Genomic DNA, 17,237 nt, shown 5'->3' with positions numbered 1-17,237 from the left:
GATTTTGTTAGGCACTCAGTTTATTTTTTAAAGATTACTGTCACTTCTATACCACTCACTAATTATTATTATTATTTTTTAGCAATTTATCTGCTTCTTTCATTGTTCTACGAAAACTTGCTTTTTCCTTTTTTCAGTATTACTAATGACTTAGCAGTTATGAAACATCATAAGTATTTTGCATTTATTCAGCATTTGATAGAGTTGACTACTCCTATCTTCTTTCTGGAGTTTTTGGATTTTTTTCTTATTTATCTGGTGCTTTCTTTTTATTGGATCTTCTTTCCTCTTTTATCCCTTGATTAATTCATTTATCCAGCATATAAATATAAATATATTTGTGTGTATATATAGTATATTTTATATCAAGTATTGCTTTTGGCTCTGATGATAGAATAGGATGCTCTCAGTGGAAGCGTTGAGAAGAGGTCACATTTTGGTTATTAAGTTTTCTGAAGGTACAGCTGTAAGGATTTGCTTATAGACTGACTGGATATAAGGATTAAGAGAAAGAAACAAGGATGATGCCAAGATGTTGACATTAATAACTATTAAGAATGGAACTAACATTTATTGAAATATGGAAGGCTATAGAAGGTAATTTGAGATTGACAGATTAATTTTACAAGTGTTACCATTGAAAAGCCGATGTTAGATAACTAAGTGACAGTAAGTAGAAAATTTTATATTTGGATCTAGAATTCAGTGGGGTAGAGATATAAATTTTGGAATTATCATAAATGGTATTAAATGAGACCAAAACAAATCTACCAATTGTAGACATTCTTTAAATGCCCACCATCTAAAATATTAAATCTATTTCTATTCTCCCCTTTGACATTCTCATTCACTTGACACTCATTAACTTCAGCACTTTCAAATATTATGATACAGGTGATGACCAAATTTATATCTTTCCTCCTTGACTTCTCCTAAACTCCAGGACCTTATTTTTTTTTTTTTGCCTTCCCCCTGCTCCAGTTTTATTGAGATAAAATTGTCATACATCACTGTATAAATTTAAGATGTGTAACAAAATTGTTTGATTTATACATATTGTGAAATGATTACCACACTAAATTTAGTTAGCATCCATCATCCCACATAGATACAATAAAAAGAAAAAGAAAGAAAAGAAAAAAATCTTTCTTTGTAATGAGAACTTTTAGGATTTAATCCCTTAACAATTTTTATGTATATGACACAACAGTGTTAACTATTGTCATCGTAGTGTACGTTACATCCCTAGTACTTACTTATCTTGTAACTGAAAGTTTGTACCTTTTGACCACCTTCCCCCAGTTTTCCTTCTCCCTACTCCTGCCTCTGGTAATCACAAATCTGATCTCTTTTTCTGTGAGTTTGGTTTTCTCTTCTTCTTTTATTTTTTTTTTTTAGAGGTATCATTTGTAGGTGAGACCATACAGTATCTGACTTATTTCACTTAGTAAAATGCCCTTAAGGTCCATCCATGTTGTAAATGACAGGATTTTTCTCTTTCTGGCTTATTTCACTTAGAATGACATTCTCCAGGAACATCCATGTTGCTGCAAAAGGCGTTAAGAGATTTTTTATCACTAAAAATATTCGTGTGTGTGTGTGTGTGTGTTTATCTCACAACTTCTTTATCCATTCATTTATCAATGCACACTTAGGCTGCTTCCATGTCTTGGCTATTATAAATAATGCTGCTATGAACATGGAGGTGCAGTTATCTTTTCCAGTTAGTGTTTTTGTTTCCTTTGGCTGTATTTCCAGAAGTGGAATTGTTGGATCATATGGTAGTTCTATTTTTAATTTTTTGAGGAAACTCCCTACTGTTTTTTGTAGTGGCTTTATCAGATTATAATCCCTTGCCAGCATTTGTTTACCTCTTGTCTTTCTGATGATGGCCATTCTAATAGACATGAGATGATATCTCGTTGTGGTTTTGATTTGCATTTCCCTAGTGGCTAGTGATATTGAGCATCTTTTCTTTTCATGTACCTTTTGGCCATTTGTATATTTCTTTGGAAAAATGTCCATTCAGGTGGTTTACCTATTTTTAAATTGAATTATTATTATTATTATTATTATTATTATTATTATTATTATTATTATTATTATTATTATTATTATGCTGTTGAGTTGTATGAGTTCTTTATATATTTTAGATATTAACCCCTTATTGGATATATGGTTTCCAAATGTTTTCTCCATTCTATAGGTTATCTTTTCACATTGTTGATTGTTTCTTCTGTTGTGCAAAAGCTTTTTAGTTTGACGTAATCCCATTTATTTTTTATTTTGTTCCTTGTGCTTTAGGTGTCATATCCAAAAAGTTGTTGCCAAGACCCATATCAGGGAGCCTTTTTCTTGTATTTCTTCTAGGAGTTTCATGGTGTCAGGTCTTACATTTAAGTCTTTATTTTGTTTTAGCAGCTTTACATGTCCCACCTGTATTATTTTAATTCTTGTGAGTGGTGTAAGATAGGGGTCTAGTTTCATTCTTTTATATATGAATATCCTATTTTCCTAGCATTGTTTATTGAAGAGACTCTTTTCTCCAATGAGTATTCTTGGATCCTTTGTCAAATATTAGTTAACTAAATATGCTTGGGTTTATTTCTTGGTTCTCAATTCTGTTCCATTGATCTGTTTGTTTTTAATGGCAGTACCGTACTATAGCTCTACAGTATAGCTTGAAGTCAGGAAGTGTAATTCCTCTCTCCTTGTTCTTTCTCAGGATTGCTTTGGCTTTTCTCTTCTGGTTCCATATAAATTTTTGGATTGTTTTTTCTACTTTTGTAAAAGAAAAGAGTCTATATATAGATGGCTTTTAGTAGTATTGACATTTTAACAATATTAATACTTCTAATCCATGGCCATGGGATACCTTTCTGTTTATTTCTGTCTTCAGTTTTTTCACTGATGTCTTGTAGTTTTCAGAGTAGAGGTCTCTCACATCCTTGGTTCAGTTTATTCCTAAATATTTAATTGACTTGGTGTAAATGGGATCATTTTCTTTCTTTTTTTTTCAGATAATTTGTTATTAGTGTATCAAAACACTATTGATTTTTATGTTTATTATGTATCTTGCAACTTTACTGAATTTGTTGATTAGATGTAACAGTTTTTTTTTCTGTGGAGTCTTTAGGATTTTCTGTATAGAAAATTGTGTCATTTGCAAATAGAGACAGTTTTACCTCTCCCTTTCCAATTATGGTTCCTTTTATTTCTTATTCTTGTCTGAATGCTCTGACAAGGACTCCCAATTCTATGTTGAATGGGAGTGGTATAAGAGTGGACATTCTTGTCTTGTTCCTGATCTTAAAGGAAAAGCTTTCAAACTTCTACTGTTGTGTATGATGTTAGCTGACGGCTTATCATGTGTGGCTTTTGTTATGTTTAGTATGTTGAGGTTAGTTTCTTCTACACCTAATTTTTAAGAGGTTTTTTTTTTTTATTATGAATGGGTTAAAATTTGTCACATGTTTTTTCTGCAACAGTTGAGATGATAGTATGTTTTTTTTCTTTCAATCTATTAATGTGATGTATTACATTTATTGATTGCATTGAACCATCCTTGCATCCCAGGTATAAATCCTGCTTGATCATGATGAATGATCCTTTTAATGTGCTGCTTAATTTGGTTTGCTAGTATTTTATTGAGAATTTTTGCATCCATATTTATCAGAGATATTGGTCTGTAGTATACTTTTCTGGTCGTGTCCTTTTATGGCTTTAGTATGAAGGTAATGCTGGGCTTATAAAATGAGTTTGGGAATGGTCCCTCCTTTTCAATTTTTTAGAGGAGGCTGAAAAAGATAAACATTAATTCTTCTTTAAATGTTTGGTAAAATTCACCAGTGAAGCCATCTGGTAGGACTGTATTTCTTATTGTATAATTGACATCTCTTTGTATTTAGATGTCTGTCAACATTAAAAACTCTGTATCAAAATCAAACTTGTTCTTCTTCTGAGGTACCTAATGGTATTTCCATTATTCTAGTTGCCAGGACTCAGAACATCAGACATAATTTTAACTTATTTCTGTGCCTATTCATTCAGCTAGTCATTAAGTTTTATCAGTTCTCTTTCTGAAATATTTATTTCCTTTTCTATTTTCATTATATTGAAATAATTATATTTCAAACTCTTATTACCATTCACATGGGCTATTGCAGTAACAGCATAATTGGTCTTTTCATCCTTTCAGCTTACTAATACATTATAGCCCAATTAATCTTCTTTATGCATAATGTTGGCTTTTTCATTGCTCTAGTTAAATCCCTTTACTGACACCCCCATGGAGTAGCAAATTATGCTCCTAGTTTTCTAACCTAGCTCCTAAGCCTTTTCTCTTGTAAGAATAAGCTGTGTGTGCTTTGACCAGATTGAGGAACTTTCTGCATCCCAAATTTGCCCACACTTTTTTTTTGTTTTGTTTTGTTTTGTTTTGTTTTTTGAGATAGGGAGGGAATTAACTAGGTTTATTTGAGGTACTGGAGATTGAACCCAGGACCTCATCCATGCTAAGCATGCACTCTAGCACTTTGAGCAATACCTCCCCTGCCCACGCTTTCTTATCCACTTTTTCTTCCTGAAATCCTTGACTTCCATCTCTTTCTGTCTTTTCAAGACTAAGTTTTCTTCGATAAAACCTTTTATTTTCCCCTTGAACATTCTGTTCCAAAAAGGTCTGTCCTTGAAAGGGACCGTATGAAGGACATTCTCAAAACTATAAAACTTGGGACTCTGGTTGCCTAAAAGAAAGTAAAGAGTATATTATTTGACTAGTAAATGAAACTTAGTCTATGAAAACTTCCCAGATCAACACCAGACTGCCAGCAATTGGAATGGACTTTCCATTAGTCATTTTTAAATAAAGTAAAAGTAGAGTATCCATATTTAATTAGATTATTTCTAGGTTGAGACTTCTACATATACTATTACAAATTATAAATTTTAAAGATTTTTTTTATGAAATTTTTAGTCATTGTTATATAGAAATAAAATTTATTTTCTGTTTTGAAAAAAGAATCCCTCTCTTTTAAAAAAAATTCTGCCATGTGTCATTATTTAAGAATATATATATAATCTCTTCTAATCACAGATTCTTTGGGAGCAGGGACTCTGATTTTTTTTATCTTTGAATTCTCCACAGCACCTAGACTACACAGTAATATTTCACAGTAATATATTATTTTATTTACAATAATCATAAGAGTTTTATGAAGACTTCATATGCATTTCTTTTCTTCTGAAATTAAAATAATGTCAAAGGGAGATTAAAGATTTTTAGTTCTTTCCAGATCTACAGTTGTATTATAGTTATTTTCCTTTGTTTAAGTATTATGAATATGTACTGAAGTCAATCAAAAAATGAAGTGAGAAAGGGAAAGCGAAAGAACTCAAGGATCAATCTGTCCATCTGTCTGTCCTGTCCATCCCTCTATCCATCTACCCACTCACTTACCTACCCTACTGCTGATTTGCTTAGCTTTATTTCAAGCAAAATAACTGAGATGTTTAAAAATGTATGAGATTTTAAAGTGGCACAAAGTAAATTGTTTTGCTTAATGTACTCATTGAATTGGTTCTCTATGGAAAAAATATAGATACTTTAAAGGACTTATTTCAAGTAAATGTTTGGATTACTGTACATTTAAAATTATTTAATAATAATTAAACTTACAATTAAGATATTGAAACATATTTTTATAGTTATAGTCTTAAATAATATAATGAATGAATACTTTTTTTAATGGCAGTTTTTGGAATCATCAACCAAATAATTCTATATGTAAAGTTGATTTCAAAAATTCCTTTTAAAACTATAGAAACTTTTTCACTGTTCTGTCAATTTCCTTGAACAATTCCACGAGCAGTATATAGTAGTTACTCAATAAATAATAGTTGAATAAATTTGACTTATGCACTATCTCTCAGATCCAGCATTTCTTTCTCTATTCCCTTTGCTATGATTTTGGATAAGGCTAAACTTTCACCATCTCTTTCCTGTTAGCTCTATTTCTAAACATTTTCCTGTTCCAGCCTTTCTACACATTCTCTCTTGTTTAATCCTTATAAAGCAGTTCAAATTCTGTCTTACCTCTGCTTGAAAAATTTTAATGGCCTCGTGTTACTACAAAATAAAGTCCAGATTCTATAGCTGGAAATTCATCAGTATTTCCAAGCTCATCCTGAATAATTCCTTAATAACTCTTTGTTATTTCTCAGGGCTTCTGATAACCTGAATTGACTTCTGTTGCCCTTATGTTTCCTTTGCGCACCTATTTCTGTGCCTCTGAGCTATTCTCTCCATTTGAGGTGTTTTACCCTCTTTCTACCTTATATACTAATTCTTTATATGCTTGGGTTCAAATTACTTCAAGGTGAGGTTTAAATTTGAACCCGTTTAACCTTCCAGAGTACAAAGGACAATGCTTTTTGTACATAAGAGGAAAATAGTTAAGTACATGGTAATAGATACATGACTCAATATTGCTCTATTTATTATATGCAGTATACTGTAATTTGGTATGTTATGCAAATTATGTAACTTAAATAGCATGATATTGTAACAATTGTCTTCTTTAGGAAACTTATTTGGGAAACCAGAAGGAGAAGATGCCTTTACTTTTTCTTTTCCATCAGACTCTTCAACTCATACATTTGGAGCTGGAAGAGATGATTTTAGTTTTCCGTTTTCATTTGAACAGGATCAAAACTCAACACCTTCTTCTGTAAAAGGTTTTTCATCCTCCTCACAAAATACAACTCAATTTACTTTTTTCTGAACTAGCTACTAATTTATTGAATTATTTTACTGCTTTGTAATCATCTAGGGCACAAATTTACATTATTACTTAAATATGATAGTAGCTTTCTTTTGTTGATTAAAGCAATAATGGGTTACCACAGTTACATTACTTGATTGTATTTATTTAAATATTGAAGGAAATTAAGCCTATGCCATCTACTTTCACTTTTATTTGCAACATTAGCTATCATTATTTATTTTGGTTTTGATTTTGCAAGCCATATTCAGACAGAACCTATGCTTCACTACTGTAGTATAGAGTGGTACTTTAATAATAATCTCAGAGAATTTATGTTTTTTATAGTGAATAAAATGTATTATTTTCTTCTAATATAATAAAAATTCAAATAGTATCAGTTACTCTAATATCTTTAATAGGAGGAAATTAAATGTGAAGGTCTAGAGTAATTTTTGAAAATTGGATGGTTGCATTAATGGTGATACTGTTAATATATATTTTTGCTTAACTCTTTGAAAAACATTTAAAATTCTGTTTCCTGTCTTCAACAAAAAAATTCATCTTTATATTTTATATGCAGTACTTGCTTGTCAATCAATTATATAACTTAAATGAAGATAATTAAAATTTGGTTAAATTATATGAACGTATTGCTCAATAGCTTTGTATCTTGTGCTTTTAAACATTAGTTGTATTGAGTTATCAAGTTATAAGGAGTCTGACTCCGTATTTTTGTGTGTGACTGCTGACAGGTGTTAAGCCTCACCCTGTTTTCTTCCCCTTCTGCCCCACATCTAGCCAAGCTAAAAAGAGAGCCCAGATATTTGCTCTTTTGGCACTAGTTCAAACCATGTATAGGAACTTTTGCCCTGGCCCCTAACGACCTTAAAAAGCCAAAGCCAATCTCCTTTCTCTACTCTGTCAAGCCATTTTCAGACCAGCTTGGGAGGCCTGGTCTTCTCTCCCCAGAAAATGTTATTATGGAGTAGTAAACCTTTTCATATCCTACTGGAGTGTGTGATGTCATCAATCTCAATATCCAAACCAAATTTGGGGTGGGAATCAATCTTGCTTCTTCAGGGTGTCTACAACATATTACAATTGTATTAAATTAAGCGTTCTCAAACTTTTTGGAAGTCAAAAGCATGATATGACTAATGATAGAAAGGATTTAAGGAAACATTGGACTATGTTTTTAAAAATCTTTAACAGCTGGTTGAAAGATAAAAATTTTAGTTAAAAAGTTGGGATTTTTCTTTTTGTATCAATTTTTAATTTTACTGACCTTGTGATTTAATTAATTGATAGTTTTGGTGTAATAAAGACATGGACTGTATATGAGAAAGGATAAAAATGTTGCAGTTGATTTGTTACTAATTAAGAGGTTCAAAACTGGCTTCAGCTTTGAAAGGCCCACTGATTTCATGGCTTAGTTTTACTTTAAATAGAAAAATGTATAGCATACCAGTATGGTTAGATTTATCATGTATCAATTTAAGAGGTAAAATAAAATAAGTGTTTCTAAAGTATCTACAATGTGTTTGACATCTTGAGAGCATGTAAAAGAGCTAAAAGATACAGTTTTATACTCAAAAAACTTATAATTTAGTTGAGAATACAAAACTTAGGAAACAACAAAAACACATTAGAATAAAATAATTGACAATTTTATTCTATAGTTTATAATTTGGTCTGTGCTAGAGAAGAGACTGAATACTTTAAGAATTAGATAAAGAAAGGTCATCATGGATTGGAAAGCCTGGGAAGGATTCATTGAAAAGGTATGATTTGCATTGGAACTTTAAAAGTATGTAGATTGTAAAATTTTTGAGTGTAATATTTGATGCCTTTTTTTTTATCTTTGCATTTTTTACTGCCTAACTCTAGTGGCTAGTGTTTAGTGAGATTTCATTAAATGCTTGTTGAATTAATAGAGTTGAGCTGAACTGGTGAAGGAAGTAGGGAGGACCTTCTAGGCAAGGGAAACCATATGAGCAAAAGAAAAATGTAATCACAAATATAATATGTGTGCAGGAAATTAAAGAGTAGGCCGAATTGGAGTGGACGATAATAGTAGGAAATTGAATTTAATAGATATGGTAGGACTGATTTGTGGAGGATCTTCAAGTGTTTTGACTTGATTTCTGAGGCCAATAAATGCCAGAGTTGCATGAGAAAAGAAATGGCTAAGAAAGACTAACTGGCAATATAGTTAAGAGTTGGGAGAAATTAGATTTGAAACAATGAGGAGGCAATTGCATTGGTCCAGTTATGCAGTGGTAAGTTCCAGATGATAATAACTGTGCATGAAATCTCCCTCTGCCTTCCTTTTATAAGAACATGTGGTTGCATTGGGGGCCCCCCTGGATAATTCAGATAATCTTCTCATTTTGAGATCATTAACTTAATGACATCTGCAAAGACCCTCCCCTCTTTTTCTTGTCATACAAAGTAACATTCACTGGTTCCAGGGAGTAGGACATGGATATCTTTGGGGAGAGATTTTTCTAGCTTATTATATAGGCAATAGTGTTGTATACTTTCTTTTAGTCTTTAGCATTATTCAGTCAAAACACCGTTTTCCAAAGTTACTTAGGCTAGCTCCTCTCTTCCCTACCGCCTAGATTATGATCATGTCACTTATTCATAATACAGTTAGATTTATTTGTGGCCATCTGCATTTCATCTTGAGTTTATCTGAATTCCTGGTTGATCCCTTAGTACATAGTAAAACTCTGTCTTTGTGATGTGCAGCTCTATCTGTTTTAACAAATAGTCATGTATCACCACTGCAGTACGTACAGAACAGTTCCACCACACCTAAAATTCCCTAGTGTTGACATTTGGTAGTCAACCTCTCCCTCTGCTTCCAAAGCCTGGAAACAGTGGATCCGTTTTCTGCCCTTATAGTTTTGTCTTTACCAAAATGTCATATAAATGGAAACATACTATATATAGCCTTTGGTTTCACTTAGCAAAGTTATTTAAGCTTCATCCATGTCGTTGCATGAATCAATAGTTTGTTCCTTTTTATTGCTAATTATTAATATTGTATGGATATAGTACAATTTGTTTGTTTACCTGTTGACAGGCAGTTGGGTAGTTTTAGTGATTATGAATAAAGTTGCTATAAACATTTATGTATGGGATTTTATGTGAATATAAATTTTATTTCACTTGTTTAACTTTATAAGAAACTGCCAAACTTTTTTCCAAAGTGACTGTACCATTTTCATCTCTACCAGCAATGCTTGAAGGTTCCAGTTGCTTCATCTTTTTGTCAATACTTGGTATTATCAGTTTTTAAGATTTTAGCCATTCTAATCAGTATAAAGTGGTATATCATTGTAGTTTTAATTTGTATTTCCCTAATGTCTGATGATGTTGAAAATCTTTTCATATGCTTATTTTCCATCTGAATGTCTGTTTTCATTTAAAAATTGGGTTGTTTTCTTATTGTTGAATTATGCAAGTGCTTTATGTATTCTAGGCACTAGTTCTTTATTAGATACCTGATTTACAGCTATTTTTCTCCCCATCTGTGCCTTATCTTTTCATTTTCTTAACAGTGTCTTTCATAGAGAAAACATTTAAAATTTTGATAAATTCCAGTCTATAATTGGATCATACTTTAGGTGTCACATCTAAAAGCTCTTTGCCAAACCCAAGGTCATAAATTTTTCTCCTATTTTTTTGTTTTAAGTTTTAGAATTTTGCATTTACATTTATGTCTGTGGTCAATTTTAAGTTAATTTTTATATAAGATGTGAGGTATGTATCAAGGTACATTTCTTTGCATCATTTGTTGACAAGACTACCCTTTCTTATTGAACTGCATTTGTACTTTTGGCAATAATCGACTGACCATGTTTGTATGTGTCTATTTTCAGGCTCTCTATTCTTTTCCATTGATTTATATGTCTATCCTTTCACCAATACTGTATTGTTTTGATTACTGAAGATTTATAATGAATCTTGAAATTCGGTCATGCAAGTACTCAAACTTTGCTCTTTTTATTTATTTTATTTTCTAAAATTCTCTTTTTTTCTTTATTTTTCAAATTGAGGTATAGTTGATATACATACAATATTATATGTTTCAGGTGTACAAGATAGTGATTTAAAATTTTAAAGCCTATGTTCCATTTATAGCTATTATAAAATATTAGCTATATTCCCTGTGCTGTACAATATATCCTTGTAGATTATTTTGTATATAGTAGTGTGTACCTCTTAATCCTCTACCTCTATTTTGTCCCTCCCTTCTTGCCTCTTCTTACAGATAACCACTGGTGTTCTCTTTATCTGTAGATCTGTATCTTCTTGTTATATTCACTAGTTTGTTGTATTTTTTATATTACACATATAAGTTACATCATACAGTATTTGTCTTTCTCTGTCTGACTTATTTCACTAAGTGTAGTACCCTCCAAGTCCATCTGTGTTGTTTTGCAAATGGCAAAAGTTTATTCTTTTTTATGGCTGAGTAGTATTCCCTTGTGTGTGTGTATGTGTGTGTCTGTGTGTATACACTTAGGTTGCTTCATATCTTGGCAACTGTAAATAATTCTGTTATGAACATTGGGGTGTATGATCTTTTCAAATTAGTGTTTTTGGTTTTTTGGGTATATACTCAGGAGTAGAACTGCTGGATCATATGGTAGTTCTGTTTTTTAGCTTTTTGAGAAACCTCCATACTGTTTTCCACAGTGGCTGCACCAATATACATTCCCACCAACAGTGTATGAGGGTTCCCTTTTCTCCACATCCTCGCCAACATTTGTTATTTGTGTTCTTTTTGATGATAGACATTCTGACAGATGTGATGTGGTATCTCTTTGTGGGTTTGATTTACATTTCTCTGATGATTGGTGACATTGAGCATATTTTCATGTGCCTGTTAGCCACCTGCATTTCTTCTTTGGAAAACTATTCAATTCTTCTGCCCATTTTTTGTTGTTGTTGTTTTGTTTTTGTTTTTGTTTTGTTTTAAATTTTTTATTGAGTAATAGTCATTTTACAATGTTGTATCAAATTCTAGTGTAGAGCATAATTTTTCAGTTATATATGAACATACATATATTCACTGTCACATTTTTTTTCGCTATGAGCTACCACAAGATCTTGTTTATATTTCCCTGTGCTATACAGTATAATCATGTTTATGTATTCTGCATTTTAAAATCCCAGTCTGTCCCTTCCCACCCACCACCCCCTTGGCAACCATAAGTTTGTATTCTATGTCTATGAGTCTGTTTCTGTTTTGTATTTATGTTTTGTTTTGTTTTTAGATTCCTCATGAGTGATCTCATATGGTATTTTTCTTTCCCTTTCTGGCTTACTTCACTTAGAATGACATTCTCCAGGAACATCCATGTTGCTGCAAGTGGCGTTATGTTGTCAGTTTTTATGGCTGAATAGTATTCCATCGTATAAATATACCACCTCTTCTTTACTCAGTCATCTGTTGATGGATATTTAAGCTGTTTCCATGTCTTGGCTATTGTAAATAGTGCTGCTATGAACATTGGGGTGCAGGTGTCATTTTGAAGTAGGGTTCCTCGTGGATTTATGCCCAGGAGCAAGATTCCTGGGTCATATAGTAAGTCTATTCCTAGTCTTTTGAGGAATCTCCATACTGTTTTCTACAATGGCTTTCCTTGCTTCCCTCTCCCACTCCTAATGATTTAGATGTCTTCTTTTACAATTTTGTGTTTATTCTTTTTGTAATTCATGGCAGTTATCTCCTTTCCAGTTTTGAGTTTCTCATTTTTGTAGCATCCTGCTTCTTTTCTACTTAGAGCAGACCTGTCAATATTTCTTTTAGCATGGGTTTAGTGTTGCTAAACTCTTTTAGGTTTTGCTTGTCTGTGAAGTTCTTTATCTCTCCTTCTATTCTAAAGGATATCCTTGCTGGATAGAGTATCCTAGGCTTCATCTTTTTTTCATTCAGGACTTTGAATATATCTTGCCACTCCCTTTTGGCCTGTAGTGTTTGTGTAGGGAAATCAGCTGAGAGCCTTAATGGGGGGGGGGGGGTTCCCTTGAATCTCACTCTTTGTTTTTCTCTTGCTGCCTTTAAGATCATTTCTTTATCCTTGACTCTGGCCATCTTGATTATAATATGTCTTGGTGTGGGTCTGTTTGGGTTCTTCTGGTTTGGGACCCTCTGAGCCTCCTGTACTTGGATACCTGATTCCTTTAGGTTTGGGAAGTTTTCAGTCATGATTTCTTCAAATACCTTTTCAATCCCCTTTGTTCTTTCTTCCCCTTCTGGAATCCCTATTATGCGTACATTGGCGCTCTTTATATTATCCCATAGGTCCCTTATATTGTTTTCATTGTTTTTTATTTGTTTTTCTTTCAGCTGTTCTGATTGGGTGCTTTCTGTTGTCCTGTCTTCTAGGTCACTTATTCATTCCTCAGTATTATCTAGCCTGCTTTGTACAGGCTTTAGGTCAGATCTCATCTCAGCAAATGAGTTTACTAATTCTACTTGCTTCTTTTTTATAGCTTCTATTTCATTTTTGACATATTTTATATCTCTAAACACTATTTCTTTTAGTTCCTACAGTACTTTGATCACTCCTTTTTTGAAATCTTGATCTAGTAGGCCATCAATGTCTATTTCCTTGATCGTGCTTTCAGGGGATTTCTCTTGATCTTTTAATTGGGAGTGGTTCCTCTGCTTCTTCATATTGCTCATATCTCTCTGGCACTGTGGCTTAAGGAGTATCAGTTATCTAGTTCTCCTGGAGACGCTGTGCTCTTAATGATTTTATGCAGAGGCATTTGTGTCTTTGCCCTGTTTCACGAATTCAGCTTGCTGTTTCCAGAGGCCCTCTGTTGGCACCTTCTTCTGTGCTGCTCCCAGTGGCAGTCAGCTAGCAGATCGCGCCCCTCCCAACACTGGGTCAGGTGCTGAGCTCTTATCTGGTAGGCTGGCAGGTCACTCCCCCTCCCGGTGCTGCAGTCAGATGCTGCACTCGGGGGAGGCAGCTGGGCGGATCGCGCCCCCTCCCAGCACCGTGGTCAGGTGCTGCATTCCTGCCAGGAAAGCGGGTTGCCGCCCGCCCTCTCCTGGCGCTGGTTGCTCCGCTGCTCTGTGCAACTGCCCGCTGTGCCTCGGGTCCACGTTCCGAAGGCGGGCTCAGGGAAGACCGTGGAACGGCCCTGCCTCTGCTCCATGCCAAATCTCAGCTCCTTGTTTGTCTTGGTGGCACAAGTTCTCTGAGGTGCCAGGGCAGAAAGATCCTATCTGCCTCCAGCTGTAAACAAGTCTCAGTCCTGCCTAGGAGGTTGCGGAGCCCCTCGGGTGCGGATTCAGGGCTCGGCCCCACCCCGGCCCGGGCGCTGTGCACAGGAGAATATGGCGGCTGTGGCTGAGCCCCACCTCTCTTCTCGGGGGAAGAGCCAGTAATGGTGATGCAGGTCCGAGGAGACAAGGGCTATGGCGCCCCTCCCCCCAGGGCACACCAGCCGTGTTGCTTTGCTTTTTTTGCAATTTATGGGGGACCGAGGTTGTTCTGCTCCATATCCCCTCCCAGCCATGGTGTGCAGCACCCTGCAGTCTCCCAGGGCTGCCTTAGTGCAGCCGCCCCAGTTCTCTGCCCGGCTCAGGCCGCCTGCCCCAGCCCCAGCTGCCGGCCTGCATCTCAGGCTGGATGTCATGGGGACCCTTTGTGCCCGTTTAACTCAGTTCTGTCGGTCACAAGGTGCTCGGGGCAAATCTGAGCCTCAGAGATTCCCCCTCCATCCCACTGGCCTCTTCGTTGGAGAGGGGAGACCCAGTGAACGAGTGCCAGTCCTCCTTTGCTGCTCCCTCCCTGTGGGATCGGTCCCTTACTGTTTTGCTTTTTCTTCTTTCTTTTTTCCTACCAGATTTTTGGCGTCTTCGTCTTTCAAAGAGGGTGATGTTCTGTCGGAGTTCGGCAGGTGCTCTGGTAGGCTGAGTGGGTCCGTAGATGTGAGTTTTGGTGTATTTATGGGAGAGGGTGAGCTACAAGCATCCTACTCCACCATCTTGCTTCTCCCTCTGCCCATTTTTTTGACTGGGTTGTTTGTTTTTCTGATATAGAGTTGTTTGGGCTGTTTATATATGTTGAACATTAATCCCCTATCAGTCATATCATTTGCAAATATTTTCTCCAATTCAGTAGGTTGTCTTTTGATTTTGTTGATGGTTTCCTTTTCTGTCCAAAAGCTTTTAAATTTAATTAGGTCCCATTTGTTTATTTTTGCTTTTGTTTTCTTTGCCTTAGGAGACAGATCTAAAAAAATATTGCTACAATTTATGTCAAAGAGTTTTCTGCCTGTGTTTTCTTCTAGAAGCGTTATGGTTTCTGGTCTTACATTTAGGTCTTTACTCCATTTTGAACTTATTTTAGTATACGGTGTTAAAAATATTGTAATTTCATTCTTTTACATGTATCTGTCCAGTTTTCTCAGCACCACTTACTGAAAAGACTGGCTGTTTTTTTACTTGTTCCATGTGTTCTTCGTTTCTTATTTCCTCTGCCTTTTCTTGAGTTTATCTTTGTTCTCTGTGTATAATGTCTTTTTTTTCTCTTTGGGTGCCTCTAAGATTTTCTCTTTCATATTTATTTTCAGCAGTTGGAATATGATATACCTAGGAGTTTTGCTTGTTTGTTTATTTGTTGGGTATTTAGCCTGCTTGGAATTCTCTAAGATTTAATGATCCTTTGTGTTTCTGCGCTCTCTATTTTGTAACATTGATGTGTCTGTTTTTGTGCCAGTACCATACTGTTTTGATTACTGTACAACTTTATTCTTTTTGAAACTTACTTTAGCTCTCCTAGTTTTTTGCCTTCCCATATATATTTTTGGATCTATTTATTACTATATACATGCCTTTATCTGATTGAGAATGTTCCCTTCTATTCCTAGTTTGCTGTTAATTTTTGATATGAATGGCTGTTGAATTTTGTCAAATTATTTTTCTGCATCAATTGATATGATCATATTGTTTTTTCTTTTGGCTTATTAATATGATAGATTACCCTGATTGCTTTTTAAATGTTGAACCAACCATACATTCCTGGGATAAATTCTGATGTATTTTCCTTCTTATATACTGATTTCAAGTTGATAATATTCTATTGAGGATTCTTGGAATGTTCATGAGAAATTTTCATCTGTAGTTTTGCTTTTTTCTATTATCTTTATCTGGTTTTGGTATTAGGGTAATAATGGCCTCATAAAATGAGTTGGGAAGTGTTCTGTTCTCTTATTTTCTGGAAGACTGTGTAGAATTTTTTAATTAAATGTTTAAGAAAACTTACCAGTGAGTTTGGCCTGGAGTTTTCTATGTTACATCATTTTAAACAATGAATTTCTTTAACAGAGGAATATTCAGGTTATCTATTTCTTCATGAAAGGTTGTGGTAATTTGTGTCTCAAGGAATTAGTCCATTTTATCTAGAGGTTTATCAATGTTAGTTTTTTCCCCCTAAAACTATCTCTTGATACTGATTTTCTCTACTTTTCTGTTTTCAATCACATTGACTTACACGCTTTATCATTTCCTTCTTTCTTTTTGCTATGGCTTTAATTTTCCCTTTTTCCTTTGGTTTATTAAAATGGAAGCTTATATTTTGAATTTAAGACTATTCTTTTCTCCTAAGCATTTAATGCTATAAATCTATAATTTTATTCTAAGTCCTGCTTTAGCTATATCTCTCAAATTTTGACATATTTTTATCTTAATTTTCATTTAGATAAAATGTTTAAATTTTCTTTGAGACTTACTTTTTGACCCATGAATATTTAAAAGTTTAAGTTCTGTACATTTAGAGATTTATAGATATCTCTCTGTTATTAATTTCTAGTTTAATTTCATTATGGCCCAAGAAATACTTCATATGATTTCTTTTAAATTTGTTAATTTGTTTCATGACCCAGAATATGGTGTATCTTGATGCATTGAGAAGTTTCATGTACAGTTGAAAGAATGTATATTCTGCTATTTTGGGGTAGAGTATTCTAAAAACTTCAGGTCTGATTGGTTGATAGTGTTGTTTATGTCATCTATATCCGACTGGTTTTCCATCTAGTAGTTCTGTCAGGTACTGAGAGAAGTATTGACGTCTTCAGCTATACCAGTTGTGCATTTGTCTATCCTTTCAGTTCTATCAGTTTTTGCTTCATGTATATCTATATACACACATATAAGATTATGTCTTATGTCACATGTCTTCTTGGAGAACTGACCCTTTTATCTTTACACAATGTCCCTCTGAAGTCTACTTTGTCCAATAGTAATAGCTTGCTTTTGGTTAATGTTTATGTGGGCTATCTTTTCCCAAAGAAATATGGGTTTCTTTGTAGACAACATATAGTCGGGTCTTACTTTTTTTTTTTTTATTTGAATATCCTATATTGTTTATTAGGTAAGAATTTTACAAACACTACTTATATTAGCAGTAACAGTGGGGCTAGATTATTGTGCCTTCT

General features: G+C 34.1%; 1 protein-coding gene across 1 annotated transcript in view; it reads left to right on the top strand.

Annotated features, from left to right (window-relative positions):
• C5H14orf39 (chromosome 5 C14orf39 homolog) overlaps positions 1–7,008 on the top strand; it is a 42,457-nt gene extending 35,449 nt beyond the window's left edge. The window contains exon 18 of the mRNA XM_031453807.2: positions 6,583–7,008. Coding sequence (XP_031309667.2) covers positions 6,583–6,782 — 200 coding nt within the window. The 3' untranslated portion in view covers positions 6,783–7,008. The remainder of the gene's footprint in view (positions 1–6,582) is intronic.
• The last annotated feature ends 10,229 nt before the right edge of the window (positions 7,009–17,237 follow it).

The sequence above is a fragment of the Camelus dromedarius genome, chromosome 5 (genome assembly GCF_036321535.1).
Source record: "Camelus dromedarius isolate mCamDro1 chromosome 5, mCamDro1.pat, whole genome shotgun sequence".
Taxonomy (NCBI): domain Eukaryota; kingdom Metazoa; phylum Chordata; class Mammalia; order Artiodactyla; family Camelidae; genus Camelus; species Camelus dromedarius.
The sequence above is the reverse complement of the archived record's forward strand: the minus strand, read 5'-3'. Positions and strand labels throughout refer to the sequence as shown.